General features: G+C 38.6%; 2 protein-coding genes and 1 long non-coding RNA gene across 3 annotated transcripts; 2 read left to right on the top strand and 1 right to left on the bottom strand.

Moving 5' to 3' along the window:
* Window positions 1–2773: 2773 nt before the first annotated feature.
* On the top strand, window positions 2774–5307 carry LOC131016084 (pentatricopeptide repeat-containing protein CRP1, chloroplastic-like). The gene is made up of 4 exons (XM_057944659.1): window positions 2774–4189; window positions 4595–4747; window positions 4837–4908; window positions 5012–5307. The coding sequence occupies exons 1-4, from the start codon at window positions 2969–2971 to the stop codon at window positions 5117–5119; spliced, it is 1554 nt and encodes a 517-aa protein (XP_057800642.1). The 5' UTR covers window positions 2774–2968; the 3' UTR covers window positions 5120–5307.
* Window positions 5308–6452: 1145 nt separating this feature from the next.
* LOC131016141 (uncharacterized) lies at window positions 6453–8622 on the top strand. Its single transcript, XR_009098864.1, has 2 exons — window positions 6453–8418; window positions 8555–8622. It is a non-coding gene; the product is annotated as an uncharacterized LOC131016141 (long non-coding RNA).
* Window positions 8623–10196: 1574 nt separating this feature from the next.
* Window positions 10197–12780, bottom strand: LOC131016133 (late embryogenesis abundant protein At5g17165). The gene is made up of 2 exons (XM_057944759.1): window positions 12467–12780; window positions 10197–10670 (listed from the first exon to the last, which is right to left on the bottom strand). The coding sequence occupies exons 1-2, from the start codon at window positions 12571–12573 to the stop codon at window positions 10415–10417; spliced, it is 363 nt and encodes a 120-aa protein (XP_057800742.1). The 5' UTR covers window positions 12574–12780; the 3' UTR covers window positions 10197–10414.
* Between the last annotated feature and the right edge of the window lie 3290 nt (window positions 12781–16070).

Genomic DNA, 16070 nt, shown 5'->3' with positions numbered 1-16070 from the left:
CGGATCTATTCTTTAGATCTGCCTATAAATAGTTGAGGAGGACACCTCAAGAAAAGGGGATCGAGAGAGAGAAAATCTGATTCAATCATCATTGTAAATCTATATCGAAAGATCAATTCGAGCTCAACCGCTACAAGCATTGAATCGAAGAAGAGAGCAACCAGAGATCATACAATCAGAATATCTTATTACAAGAACTCTCTTAGAATCTATAGGCAAACAATAGATATATCTTAAGCCTAAATTGATGATGACTTGAGAGCATGTTCTTAGTAATCCTAGTTGGTTATTACACCTTTTTCTGAGATAAGAGAGTATGTAATAAAGTTCGAGACTTAGACCGAACTCAACAGTTGTTTGGTACCATCCAGCCAAACAGATGGTCCCTTGGCACCAGTCAAGCCAAGTGGTTGTTGTTTAGTACCATAAAACTAAACAGCGGTTTTGGTTTAGTACCGGTCCAAAAACTAAACCAGTTGGGTTACCTTGGTACCTAGAAAGCTAAGAGGGAGTTCAGCTTAAAGGCGTTGGCTCCAATTACCTTAGCGTTAGCTGATTGGACACGACAGTGTCAAGGCATGCCAAGTGTTAAATCTAATTCCTGGTGGATTGGTAGGTTTGTTGTGCACATCTAAGCATAAGCCCAGAGTACTTGTCAGACAAATAATCTGGCTGTGGATGTAGGGGAGATGTCTCCGAACCACGTTAAAATCCTTGTGTTCTTTACTTGCTTTCAGTTATTTCCTTTCTCTGTGCTTACTGTTTTCAACTGAACTAGACTAACTGAAAAATGCAACGAAGGATTTTACAAGTGACAAATATTTTCTAAAGGTTATTCGCATTAAGTTTAAACTCCGCTGCTGAGTTATTGATCTTACTGACGACTGATAGTAAGAGAGATTAATAACTCTACTATGTTTTACAAACTAGACTGAAGCCTTAATTGGATATCAGTTAAGCCCAGTGTTCGACTGCTGTCAAAATCACTGAATTACCTTCAGTATTAGTCTACAACCTTTTCATATTGAATTTGGTTAAGTGTTAGGTCCGGAGGGTCTCGAATACGTGTATGGGGGGAATACACCTATAAGCTATTTTTCTTAAAAATAGAGGGATCTCAAGATAGAGATCAAAATGAAACTTTACACGCAAACTTAGACGCTTGTTAACTGAAAGGAGTTTTGACCAAACAGGGTTGACGACTGATACTGAAATACTATTCAGTAAAGAGTTATCAGTTAAGTCACTGGAACTTAACTGATGCACGTTAAGGCTTCAGTCGAGTTTGCTAAAACAGAGATGTTACAAGTCTTCCTGACTATCAGAGGATAGATCAGTCAGACTGATAACATACGCAACGCAAATAACTTTGTTTCGAAATAGCCTTTGTTGAGCACGTTGTTAGTCTTATGTTTCTCTTTGCATTTAGTTAGTGTTCAGTTTATCAATGGAAAGAGCACAAGTAAGAATGTAAAACTGAAAGCTGTAAATAACACTGAGATTTTTACGTGGTTCGAAAAAACACTTCCTACATCCACGGTCGGTTGATCAGACCAACAACTTTACTCCGCAAGTGCTTAACTGGTGCACTGCAAACCTATCTGTGTGCTTAGCCGGGTGCACACAACCGAATCAACTGAAGATCCAATCTTCAGTACCAACACTTCACTCGCGCTGGATTTTCCACTCTTAGCACGAACCTGCACTAGGATCTCACAGAGTCAGAGTACCTTCATGAACTCCTTTTCAACTCAAACACTCGATTCTATCTCTTGAAAGGAGGTTTGAAATCTTGCCAACTAAACTTCAAAGAACAAGTTCTTTGGAGTTAGTTTTGACCTAGGCTTTGGGTAAACAGAGGTTTGCCTAAGGTCTAAGAGAATGTATGTAATCGACAGTGACTGATTTTTGGCTTTGTTATTCTTTTCTTCGATTCAAGCTTTGGAGAGGTTAAGCTTTGGCTGAGAAACAATTTTGGCAGAGTTTCAGCTTATGTCGTTGAATCGGTGAAGATTGAAGTGATCCTCGAGCGCTATTTATATGAGAGGTTTTGAATAGATCCATTGGCGGAGAATGTCTTCAAGATTTCTTCCGTTGGAGAGCTTTTCGAATTTGGGCTGAGACTTCAATCTTCGAGGTTTCTTGTTTGGTGAGAACGGCTATGTTGAAGAGCAGGAGATGTGACGTCTCTGATAAAGTAGCCACCAAATAGGATTGACCTTTGGAGAGAGGGATGATCCTGAGATCTCTGCATTTAATGCGGCTGTACTTTGGAGTATATGGCTTCCTTTGAACGTTGGAGGTTCAGTCTAAGGAAGAATGTTTAACTGATACTTGACTTTAGTATCAGTCCGCTGAATCCACGTGGCACGCATTAAGTAATCATTTCCGGACTGATTCTTCAACTGATACTTCAGTTGGTAACTTCAGTCTTCAGTCTTCATTCCTTCGTCCTTCGTCCTTCAGTCTTCAGAACAACAAACTAAACTAGAAAAGAACTCTAACACTTGAGTTCGAACAGTTCTAGTCTATTACAATTAAGGCCTATGGATTTTGGTATCATCAAAACAAGGATTATGATATTTCAATAAGTTCCCAACAATTTCTCCCTTTTTGATGATGCCAAAACCACACAACACTTCTAAACTAACAAAAGATAGAACTCAGAGCACAAGTTCTAAACCAGGGTGAATACTATTGCCCCTTAACAATAGAACCTAAAAACTTGTACTTAAGAGAAAGAACACAACAGTTCAAACACAGAACGAGGAGAATACACAAAAATATTAATCAGAGCCTGGACAAAGAGTCATTGTCTTCAAGTTCAGATCAAAAGAAGTTCTTTTCGTTAAAAGGTAATAGTACTCTATTAAGGTGTAAAGGGAATTTTACATGCCAAGAAAGATTTCAATTTACCGTAGCATTGCGCGCGCGAGGCAAAGCAAAGCAGTTGTTCCGCTGCAAAGTTATGGAGATGCAGCAAATGATGCTACCTAGACCACACTCCCTCGCAATTCTTCACAAATTTTCATTCGTTCTTCCATTTTTCTTCAAATTTAGCCACAAATTCGCAATACCCATTTCATTAAGTCCTTTGGGAATGCCTAGAAGCAAATTCATGAAAGAATATGATTCGGAATCGGTTAGTTTATCACTGAGTGATGTTTCGGAGCATGCGGCTTCCAACTGCAAGGAGATTTCATGGGATACGTACAACGAGATGCTGTGCGAACTGTGCGAGGAAGGAGAAGTCGACGACGCCATGGCTCTGCTCTCGCAAATGGAGGCGTTGGGTTATCGCCCCAATTCGGCGTCGTATTCGTGTTTGATAACTAGCCTCGGAGATGTAGGAAGGACGTTGGAGGCCGACGCGATCTTCCAAGAAATGGTGATTTCGGGAGGTAGGCCGAAGATCAGGCTGTTCAATGCAATGCTCAAAAGCTGTTTGAGGAAAGGCCTCTTAGAGCTGTCTGATAAAGTTTTGCGGGCGATTGATGATATGGGATTGGAGAGGAATCGTAAGACGTTTGAGATTTTGATCGAATACTATGTTAGCGCTGGGCGTTTGAACGATACATGGCTGGTGCTTGCTGAGATGAAGAGGAAGGGATATGATCCCAACTCTTATGTGTATAGTAAGATCATCGAGATTTATAGGGATAACGGGATGTGGAAGAAGGCAATGGGGGTTGTGGCGGAGATACGAGCAATGGGGATGATGATGGATAGGAGGATATATGGTAGCATCATTGATACTTTTGCAAGATATGGTGAATTGGAAGATGCTTTGGAAGTGTTTGAGAAGATGCAAGAAGATTGCATAAAGCCGGATGTTAAGACATGGAATTCTTTGATCCAATGGCATTGTAAATTCGGGGAGACTGATGGTGCTGTGAAGTTGTTCAGTAGGATGCAGGAACAGGGGATTTATCCTGATCCCAAGATTTTTATGACGATCATCTCCCGTTTGGGGGAGCAGGGGAAATGGGACATCATAAGAAGGATTTTCGAGAATATGAAGGGTAAAGGACACCAAAGGAGTGGAGCCATTTACGCAGTTCTTGTTGATATATACGGGCAGTATGGGAAATCACAAAATGCAGAGGATAGTGTAATGGCACTGAAATTGGAAGGTGTTCAGCTTGATCCTAGCATGTTTTGTGTTCTGGCAAATGCTTATGCTCAGCAGGTTTTGTTATCTTTTACTCATTTGCAGTAAATCTTTCAATAATCTTGATGTTTGTTGAGCTATATGTGGATTAAGTTATAAGGAATGTTTGCTATTGTAGATTGTGTCATGGATGATTTTGGAAAAAGATGAGCTTGGTGTAGCAGATGAATAGTATAATGAGAATGGAGATTATTTGGCTTAATTTGTTGAACACACTCGAACTAGACTAACAGATTTCCAGTTCCTTTTGAGCTTGGATATTTCGCGCTTTCTACCTCTTAAGATAGTCGGGTTTTGAGCACTAGAGTTGTTTCTTCGGAACAACTTGATCTGCATGTTCAAGATTATCATAAGTGAGGCTGTGATGTTTATTTATTTAGCGATGTTAGCGCATCTGGTCTAAGTTTTGCTGTCGATACTCAGGGATTATGCGAACAAACTGTTAAGGTACTGCAGCTGATGGAAGCAGAAGGAATGGAAATGAACCTGATAATGCTGAACGTTTTGATCAACTCGTTTGCAATTGCTGGACGACATATGGAAGCGCTATCGGTCTACAACCACATGAGAGAGAGTGTGAGTTCACAACTGCATAGAATTCTTGAATTTGTTGTATAATTAAGCACTGTTTTTTTCTGATAATTGTGTTGTTGTTGCTTGTGAAGGGTATCAGCCCTGATGTTGTGACCTATAGTACTCTAATGAAGGCGTTTTTGTGGGCCAAGAAATTTGATCAGGTAAGCAATATGTGATCCAATAAAAATTTAAATTGTGTGATTTCTCATTACATTCAACTCAGAAATCAATTCTAATATGACAGTGGCAACTCTCTGTCTCCAGGTCCCAAAGATATACAGTGAAATGGAGGCTTCAGGATGTTCACCAGATAGAAAGGCCCGCGAAATACTGAAATCTGCTCTGCTTGTTCTTGAACAACGGCATTCATAGCGCGAATTCAGCCTGGATTCTTCATCGCGAGAGCTGAGATCAGACAAAGATTGTGATAGACAAGTAAGACCAGTTTGTAAATAAGAAACCAGCACTTCTGTTTACACCCTTGTTGTGCATACAAATATTTGAATGAAGTAAATGTAATCACAGTTCCTGAAATGAGCATGCATTTTGATGTTTTATTAGATTTGTAGATTCAACCTCTCAATTGCATATGTTTTTCTACTAGTCCTCCCAGCTAAATAGGCTGATTTAAGTTGCAATAACATCTTATCATTAAATACTTTTAGAAATAATAAGCACAACCTGAAGTCTGATTATCATGGTCATGGGAAAACCTGTATTATTTTCATCTATGATGATTCTTTTAATTTCTCTTATTTTTCTTTTCTTAGTAACTTATGCTTGTTGCCAGTAGTTTCTATAAAATACTAAGAGGCATTTACATTTTGGGATTAGCCTTGATCGATAAAAATAATAAGATTAATTCTTTGTTTATTTAGATGGATTGGAATTTTTGGATATTCTAAGACATTTAATTATTTATCATTTGAACTAGCTTTGCTTGATTTATATATTATTGAAAGGATGAGCCGGAGGAAATTCTAATTTTGAAAAAAAATACTCAATCATGTAAAATAAACTCCTCAAAGTAAATTACTTGACTGAGGTCAAATCTATAACAACATGATTGAGTCACATTCCAACAACGACTTATAAGAGGGTGTTTGGCTAAGTTCATTTTAAAGAGCTTATAAGTTTCAGTAACTTATAAGATGTTTCAAGAGCTTATAAGATATCGTTTCTTAAGAATTTATAAGTTGTCAATGTATTTGGATAATTGAACTTATAAGCTAGAGAGATAATCTCTTTTATAGAGAAAATATTTATTAGAGAGAAAATCGAAGAGAAATGAGTTTTTAAAAACACAAATACTCATGTGCAATCGGTTGCACCGTGCAACTGGTTTCCAGAATTACACTACTTCATTTGGGAAATGACACTTGAACATTTTCGAATGACACTACTTCAACATACAAATGACACTTGAAAATCTTCAAGAGTGATTAGTATGTTAAAGTAGTGTCATTCAGAAATCAGTTGCACGGTGCAACCGGTTGCACGGGAGAATGCCTCTTTTAAAAACGGGTTATATGGGGTGATGTTATCGTATCCTAATACGGCCAATGAAGAGATAATATCCACTATTACTTTTAAGTTTTGGAGATGAAAACAATTTTTAGCGTAACTCATCCGAAAACGACGCCTAAGGCGGTAGTCTTGACTCTGGATATGCAGATAACACATTTCTTTTAGGGTTAATGGTGTTTTTTACCCTATTTGAAAAAGGAAACATAAAATATACCCACCCAAAATTAAACATATAAAATGTACCCATTTTGAGGTTGAAAGGACTAAGATACCCTTAAAACAAAAAGAAAATACCAAACAAATCCCCTCTCCAAAAAAACACCAAAAATCGCAACCTCTTCCCCCCACCCCCAAAAAAAATTGCAGCCTCTCCCCATCTCTCTTTCTCTCAGCGCGCCTCCGCCTCCGCCGCCGCCGCCCTGGCGTCGTCGCCGCAGCCACAGATCCCGTCGTCGTGGCCGCCCAGATCCGCCTCCGTCGCGCGCCGCCGTTTTTCTCTCCAGCGCGCTTCCGGCGCCTCCACGCACGCCTCCGCCGCAGCCTCCCGTCTCAGCCGTCCAGCCTCTCCTCCTCCTCTGCCTCGCCGTGACTCCTCTCCAAATCACAGGCGCAACCTTCTTCTTCTTCTTCTTCTTCTTCTTCTTCTCTCTCCCATCTCTCTCTCAGCGCGCCTCCGCCGCCCTCCAGCGTGCCTCCGCCTCCGCCGACCTAGCGCCGTCACCGCAGCCACAGATCCCGTCGCCGTGGCCACAGATCCACCGCAACCTTCTTCTTCTTCTTCTTCTTCTTCTTCTTCTCTCTCTCTCTACCGATTCCCCCACCTGCACGATTTCCGATCTGATGTCGCACGATTTCCGATCTGATGTCGCACGATTTCTGATCTGAAGTTTGATTTTTGAAATTGTGCCAAGATCTGAAGTTTGTTTTTTGAATTTGTGCCAAAAATGTTCAGTGCTCGACGGTTCACATTGCTCGACACTCAATGCTCGACACTTAATATCGAGCAATAGTTCAATTTGAACTATTGCTCGTCTTGCTCGACATTGAACTATTGCTCGACATGCTCGACAGTTCTTAATTGCTCGACATGCTCGACAGTTCTTAATTGCTCGACATGCTCGACAGTTCTTAATTGCTCGACACTCGATGTTCGAGGCGTCGAGCAATAGTTCAATTTAAACTATTGCTCGACATGCTCGATGCTCGATAGTTCAATGCTCGACGCTTCAGTGTCGAGCAATGCGAGCAATGCGCGAATTACACATAGGGGTAAAAATGTCCTAAGTGGGTAGATTTTATTGTTTTAAAAAAAGTGGGTATATTTTATGTTTCATCTTTCAAAAAGGGTATATCACATTTTGCCTCTTTCTTTTATGTACATTTTAAGCCAACTTTTTTATTGGATCATGTGAAACTATATTACTTAAATTGCGTATCGATTTATTTGAAAATAACTACTCCCTCCGTCCCAATAATGAAGACACACTTTCCTTATTGGAACGTCCCAATAATAAAGACACACTTCTAAATAAGGAAATAATTAGGGCTTAAGAATATCTAATTAATTGCACCTTAATTAAGGTATAAATATGTCACAAAAAAACCCTAATTTCTAAACACATCTCTCACTCTCCTCATCTCCCTCCTTCTCTCCTCCCCCTTCTCGGCCAAGTCGCCGCCGGCGAGCCATGGCCACCGCCGAGCACCCCACGTCCACCGTCGAGCCACCTCCAGTCTCCTGACTCTTCCTCTGCCACCAGACCCGCCTCCTTCAGAAATCCCGGCGAGCGCAGCGGTCATCGACCACCACCGACTGTACCGCCGCGTCTCCACCTCCGGCGAAGTTAAGCCATACCTTTGGGCCGCCTTGAGCCCTAGACATCAATTGGCTTATTTTCCACCCAATCCGCCGCCTCATCCTCTGCCGTTTCCAGATCTCCACCACCATCACTATCACCGGTATCCACTGGTTCACAGCGAGTCGCCGTCGGATTCTTTCGCAATACCGGCGGCAATTCTTGCAGAATTTGGTGTTTGTGGAATCACAGCGCGGGCATTTCACTATCAAGATTTGATTTTTGAGCGAATTCTGCAGATGGGTTGATGGTTTAAGCTCGTGGTGAGAAAATCAGAGAAGATCGGAGGTTGGGTTCCAGAATTATTGCTTTAGACTGATTTTTGATTTTTAGTTTCCAGATGGATTTGATTTTTGAGCGAATTTGGTGTTTGTGGAATTCTTGCTTTAGACTGATTTTGGGGATATGATTTTGGGGATCTCAGATCGGAGACGTGGGGCTCGGCGCCGGTGGCCGGCATTGGCATCAAACGATGGAGGCGCAGTTGGATCGTTCACCGCTCATGTAATTTCGCCGCTCAGCAGACGATGAGAGCACAATTAATTTCGAAGAAAAAAATGTAATTAAATTAATAAAAATATTTGTAAATAATGAATTTATAAAATAAAATTTTCAGTTGCAATTTAAAATAATATAAAAAGAAATCATTAAACATTAACTAATCAAATACACTAATAAAGTGGGATACACTACTTTATTCTATAATCTAGCTAACCTTAATCTCCGTGCCCAAATGAAGTGTGTCTTCATTATTGTGACGGAGGGAGTATGATTTACGATAATTGCGTGAAGTAAGAAGTAAGAACCTATACATGAACCTTTTTCTGACTTGTATTTACTTCGTCAAACATGGAGTATTATATTTACTGATATTTACTTCCTCAAACATATTGCACGCGCACGCGCACACACACGTAGCATGCACTAATTCAACTAGTATATATGTTACATATAGAACCGATCACCTACACACTATGGGCAAGCATAACGAGTCCATCATTGATGTGACAACTTTAATTAGAAAATATAATTAACAATTTAACATATCTTATTCTAATTAAAATTATCACATTAACATATCTTATTCTAATTAAAATTATCACATCAATGTGGGTAGACGATCGATTGTGATGTACTCCCTCCGTCCCACTCCAATAGGCTTATTTTCTTTTTGGGATGTCCCACTCCAATAAGCTCATTTTCTTTTTTGGGTAAAAAAATTGTACTTAATTGGTGTGGACCACACCACTTTACTACCACTTTTCTATTAAAAAATAAGTTTTCTTAAGCTCCGTGTCCAAAAGAAGTGAGCCTATTCAAGTGGGACGGATGGAGTATATACTAACATTAGAACAACAAAAAAGTGACAACTATATTCTATATATGTTACACATACTAAGATTAGAACAACAAAAAAGTGTGTAAGTTGGCTTAAATTAATATTTGTCTAAAAAAAATTATTAATATTTGTAGTAAAAGATCTTAGGTTTAAGGTTAATGTGGCACAATCTCTAAATTTAATTGTTAATTCATATAAAAAATAATTAACCTTTTTTTTTCCTGGTAGGAAAAACAATTATTTTAGGTCTTTAAATATAATTATTAATTAATCAATCAAAAAAACAATTAAGTATTTTTTAAATAGGAGAATCAAATAATTTAGGTCTTTATATTTAAATGTTAATTTATTAAAACAAAGAACAATTAAATATATTTTTCAAGTAGAAGAAATAAATATTTTAAAAGACCACATGACGAGGAGCTCAAATCCTAAATCTTTGATTTCAGACATTAATCACAATCATTAAAAACACACATTAAGTTGCTAGATTGTGTAACAAATTAAAGTCTATCTTCGGACAATAAAACGCAACTCAATTGATATGACGTTTCCTCTATCTTGTTAGGTCAGGGGTCGAATCATTACTAGAAAAATAGTGAACCATTATTTATCCTCTTTAAAAAAAAATGGTGTCCAACCACAAAAAGTTCAGTAAGAAAAGTGATGGCTAGAAAAGAATGGAGAGAAACAAACTTCCTATGTCAAAAAAACTAAAGGCAAAAGATAAAAAGCAACAGCATATATTCACAACAAAGAGAATCACATGTGACACAGCATCCAAACCTATTCCCATCATCAACACACTGAAAGCATTCTCATAACAATGCAATTCTCTCTCACACACACCCCCTTACTAAAGGGGTATCATCTTCTGCGGTTTAGGGTCAAATCACACAAGTTTTTATTCATAATTGATGCAGATACAACCTAGCTCTATGCAACTCAAGGTTGGACGGGAGGCTTGTCCAAGTCCTCTTGAGGGCGGAAGAAGGCCTTCTCTTCCAACACCGAGCCCCCGTTGGCGGCACCAGGGTTGTGGCCCGAACCCGGATTCTCATCCGTTGCAGGCCCGAACACCCCTGTCTTAGGATGAGGAGCCCAGTACTCGTCCGGCTGAGGCGGGATTACATGGTCCGGGACCACAGTCGAGTTCACATTCTCCTCCGGGTTCTTGTCGTAGGCTGAAGCTTGCACACTCCTGTTGTATACATACATTGTGCAAGATTATGCAAATGAAGTGAGGAATATACTCAAATTATTTGTAAGAAAAATCGAGCTCAAAATGGGGTTTGGCATGTAAGTTAAACTCCCATAAGACAAAAGATTCAGTTGAAATTAATCCTTGTTGGATAATTTGATGGTCACATGATAAAACAATATGCAATTTATGAATCTCCCACCTTCCGTTACTCCATGTGTCCCCGAATAAGTGTTTCCCCAGCAGTCAAAATGTGTATATCTTGAAAGTGGACAATTTTACTCTTTTACTTGCATGGAAAATCGAAAATGAAATAAAGAATTTGCATTCGGACACAAGATTTATCTGCAATAGGAGAATTATTCGGGGATAGAGGGGAGGTTCCCTAGTCATCAAAATGCGTATACCATGAAAGTGGGCAATTTTACTCCTTTTACCCCCAATTATTGCATGAAGAAATGAAAAAGTAAAGAATTTGCATTCAAGGATAGGAACAAGATTTATATCCAAATAGAAGACTTATTCGGGGACGAAGCAGGTACAGTTCAAGAAATATCTACGGCAATATAACCAATAAAACAAAAGCACCCCCTAAATAGAATCAATCAAGCAAAAGTCACATGGAATTCAACATCTCCTCCTCTAGTTTAGATAGAATCAAGGCATCCAAAGCCACCACTATATAAAAGTTAGAATTGAAATAGTCACTATAATAGGACATTATTTTTTGATAAGAATAAATAGCCAAAATGTCACGTTCATGGCAAAGACAGCAAAGTCCTATCTACAAAGATGATCATTCATGGAATCTTGAACGCATGTAAATAAGTACAGAAATACAGTCCTATGCTTGATTGAGACTTCTGAATTATCTCAGCCAAAAAGGGTCCATCAACCATAAAGGGATATTATATGATACAAAGGTTTTCGTGATGCTGCAAAAGATCATGCATCAATTAAATTGATTTGCTCCCCACCATTAGCAATAGAATTATAGAATCAATGGAATACCAATCATCGATGGTACTGGTAGATTATTTAATTTAAAAAGTTTTAGACTACTCAATCTCCATGTGTTTAAGCTTTTCAAGTCTCTCTTTCTGTTTTAATTTTTTATATCTCGTGATCTTCACTGAAAAACACACCATCCATTTGACTATAAAATCTCATCATCAATCACTATATCGAATTCAAGAATTATCAATTATATATGTGAATTTAAATCCCCAAAAAAACACCACGATAGAAACATTAATTAGATTTTAACAATAATCACAAAATAAAAACCAAAAGAGTAAAGAATTGTCAATAGCCAACAAACTTGTCAAAATGCCGAGAAAATTCACAGATTTTCAGCAGGGAATTTTGTATGATACATATAACTTCTTTTCCAAGAGATAAGAAGCATGAAAAAAATAGAATTATTGGACAATGACATGTGAGCTCTAGCATCAACTCCACATTTCAATTTAATTACATTAACGTTATCCAATTCTAATTAACGTCTTAATCGCTTAAGAAAAAATAACACAATTTTTATTTTTATTTTCAGAAAAAATGTCTTCTAAAGATCATGATTAAACTACCAACAAGTCTCAGCAGAAGTAATTAATCATGAAGAAACTACCAGAAAATAGAACGGAGAAGCTCGATATCAACAACTGCTAAAAATTTATGCTGAAAAACAGCTTCGATCATATCAATCCCATGATCATTCCACAAATTAATTGCTAACTACTATTCCTGAACAAAAAAATTAGGTGAATAATCGACATCACCAGCAACAGCACACACACCTGCAGTGGAGCTGAGAAATGGCGAGGGAATCGCGAGAGCGGATCTGGCCAGCTAATCTTTTGCCCAATTTCGCCAGTCCACGAGTGCGCTGCAAATTAGCGGCCATACAAATATCACTCACAGTCTTTGCGGAGAGAGAGAGGGAGGTTTCAATAAATTCTAGAGAGAGTGGGAAGAGTTGAGAGAGAAAGCCAAGTTATTGGGAGGAATTGAAACTGGGGGACCCCTTTTTATATAGAGGGGCAGTGGATAGTGTGTGTAATGCCCCCCCCCCCCCCCCCCCCCACACACACACAAACAGAAGTTGACTGTCGCCTTGAGGCTGCCATGGCTACCACCTACCACCGTACTACGGACGGACTTCCATAGTTCCGTTAACTTTTGACGGAATTCGTCACGGTATATTTGTATTAATGGTATATGCTCTCACTCACGTGAAGGTCGGTTATATATATAAAAATAGATAATTGATAAATAAAATCAATTTAAGGTATAATTAGTGATTTATATAAATGTACTTTTACAAAAATAAAATATAAGTGAAAATACTGCAAATATTAGATGCAATAAAATCTAATCTTATGAAAAGTTCAATTAAATTATCCACCACTTTAATTTAAACAAAGAGTGAAAATTTAAAATGTCACATTCCTTAAGTTATATGTGAAAAATGTCATCTTCTATAAACATAAGCATTTTATATCCTATTTTTTAAATACCCTTCGATTTGATGGGTTTGTTTAGTTTTTTGTGAAAGTCTTATACATTTGACTGATTTGACAGCTATCAGTCATAAAAGTCAACGCTTTGACAGCTATCAGTCAAGAGTATATGTGACCGGTGGATGGCTAGATCATGTCTCCCCCGGGCGGACACATAATTTCACCGGGCAGACACATAATTTCACCGGACGGACACATAATTTTTCCGATCGGATACATGATCCGGCCGATAAAATCATGTGGCCGCCCGGGCGGACACATGATTTCATCGGACGGACACATGATTTTATCGGCCGGACACATGATTTGGGTGCTAGATCATGTGTCCGACCGGTAAAATCATGTGTCCGCCCAGTGAAATTATGTGTCCGCCCGGGCGGACACATGATCTAGCCACTCACTGGTCATATTTACTCTTGACTGATAGTTGTCAAATCGTTGACTTTTATGACTGATAGTTGTCAAATCGGTCAAATGTGTAAGACTTTCACAAAAAATCAAGCAAACCCATCAACATCAAAGGGTAAAATAGGTACTTCACATTATTAGGGCATAAAATGCTTAAGTTTATAAAATAGAGCATTTTTCATATACAACATAAGGAATAAGACATTTTTGCCTATTAACACTTAAATAAATATAAATCACCAGGTTGTATACATCTACTTACTAATCCAAATACTCACATCATTAAGCATTTTTAGGCTATTATCACCCATTACACACTACAAGTCAAATTTGATACAACTTTATTATAACTTCATTCTTATATTTTTTAACAAATTTTAAAAAAAATAAGAGTGAGAATTTAAAATACCAATATTTATAATGTGTGCATATGACAAATACTCACCCTTATAACAAATATGTTAAATCTATTCAAATTGACTTATACTCCTTTCGTCCCGCTATTAACGGCACGTTTATTTTCGGCACGGGTATTAAGGAGAATTGTATTAGGAGAAAAGTTGTAGGGACCACATATTTAATGTTATTGTTAATTAATTTTAAATATTGTTAATAAAATAACTCTCTTCTTCATCAACACCTGCGAGGCTGCTGCAGGCGCCTCGTCAGATCTCAACCCAAACCTCACCAGCATTCTACTCGGTGTGGCCGACACAGAGAAGCCCACACCAACCCTCCCCTTTGCAGAATTTCGGCGACACAAACCCCAGCCAAACCCTTCCTCCGTCGAAAACCCAAATCCCACCTTTCCTCCGTCAACCGCCACCGCCACCTAGATCCCTCCACCATCCAAACCATCTCCCACCGCTTCTACAAACTTAACACCAACAATAGAAAAGCCAAATCCCTCCACGCAAGTCGACTCAACACAAACAATAGGAAACCCAAATTCCTCCACCGGAACCGAATCTCCAGGAATCAGTGAGGATTTAAAAAAAAAATCCCAAAATGTCATCTTTGGGCGCAGAGAAAGAAAATGGAGGATGGAGAATGGAGGCGGTGTACAGATCTCGCCACCGATCGCGGAGGAGATGGGAGCGCGGAGGCGGCACACCAGTGGAAGAGAGAGGGAGCAGAGGCGGCGGCGACCGCTGGCTCTGCATGTGCCGCCGCAGCTCGTAGCGGCCGCCGCGAACACTAGAGAAAAGGAGATCGAGAGTGAGAACAGAGAGAGGGAAGCGGAAGAGGGTGGGTGGACGCGGAGGCGGTGGGTCGCCGCTCCGTCACCGTGGAGGAGGAGAGACGGCGAGGGAGTAGCAGCTGAGAGAGAGAGAGTTAGAGTGAGAGTGTTTTATTTTTTATTAAAGTAGGTTTTATTAAGTATTTAATTAGTGCTTTAATTAAGATTAATTATCCCTTATTATTTCCTAAAATAGAAACAAGCCATTATCGATGGGACAACCCGAAATGGAATACGTGCCATGAATAGCGGGACGGATGGAGTATTACTTTTAATGTCTCAATTATGTTTGTTAATTTCCAACACGTTTCCTACACTTCTTACACATTTGAGTAAAAAAAGTATCCCTTTGCGTCATATCATGACATCAATTGGTGAAGATTTTCTCATATTTTGAATTTAAATCATGTTCCAATAATTATGTGTGATTAGTCAGCTTTTGTTTTATTCCAATTACCCAAGAGCAATACCCATTATACAACTAATGTACTTTATGTCATTTATTGAATGACCTTGATTTAATAGGTAATGGGTTGTGGCAGGACCCACTAAATTATTTTAGGTTAAAATGGATGGGGGACACAGCTACACAAGGAAAACTCAACACTCACAAATAGTTCACGACGGCTTGAAATATTTAAATTCTCGATGGCTTCAACCTTCAAGTTCCTAACTAAAATCTCCAAAAATTCAACGGCTACAACCTTCAAATTCAACGGCTTGAAATCTCCATATTTTTTAAAGTAATTCTTTCAAAAAAATCGACGGCTACAAGGGGTCACCATACGTTGGATTTCTTCTAAAATCTTTCTACACAAAGGCACATATGGCTTCTTCTTCAAATCAAGTAAGTTTCGAAGTTTTTAACTTGAATTTATCATTATTATGTGGTATCGTTTAAGGTGTTCTAATTCTTGTTGGATTTGAGCATAATTTAATTATTTGAAGCATGTTTTATTCTAATTAATTTTGCTTGATAACAAAAAAATTTAGGGATATGTGTACTTTGATAGGATATAGCGAGACAAGCCGGAAAATGGCATTAGTAGTTGCAAATTAGGCGTTTTACACCATTAGTCGTCGACCAACCATCGTGGACGGCTAATGCCGTAAAACGCATTTGCACGGCTAATGTCATTTTTCGGATTCCCCAATTATTTATATGTGTATTGATATGTTAAATATTTACTATTTTATTTATGCTTTGTGAATTTATAAAATTGATTAATTCGT

Source organism: Salvia miltiorrhiza, chromosome 3 (genome assembly GCF_028751815.1).
Source record: "Salvia miltiorrhiza cultivar Shanhuang (shh) chromosome 3, IMPLAD_Smil_shh, whole genome shotgun sequence".
Taxonomy (NCBI): Eukaryota; Viridiplantae; Streptophyta; class Magnoliopsida; order Lamiales; family Lamiaceae; genus Salvia; species Salvia miltiorrhiza.
The sequence above is the reverse complement of the archived record's forward strand: the minus strand, read 5'-3'. Positions and strand labels throughout refer to the sequence as shown.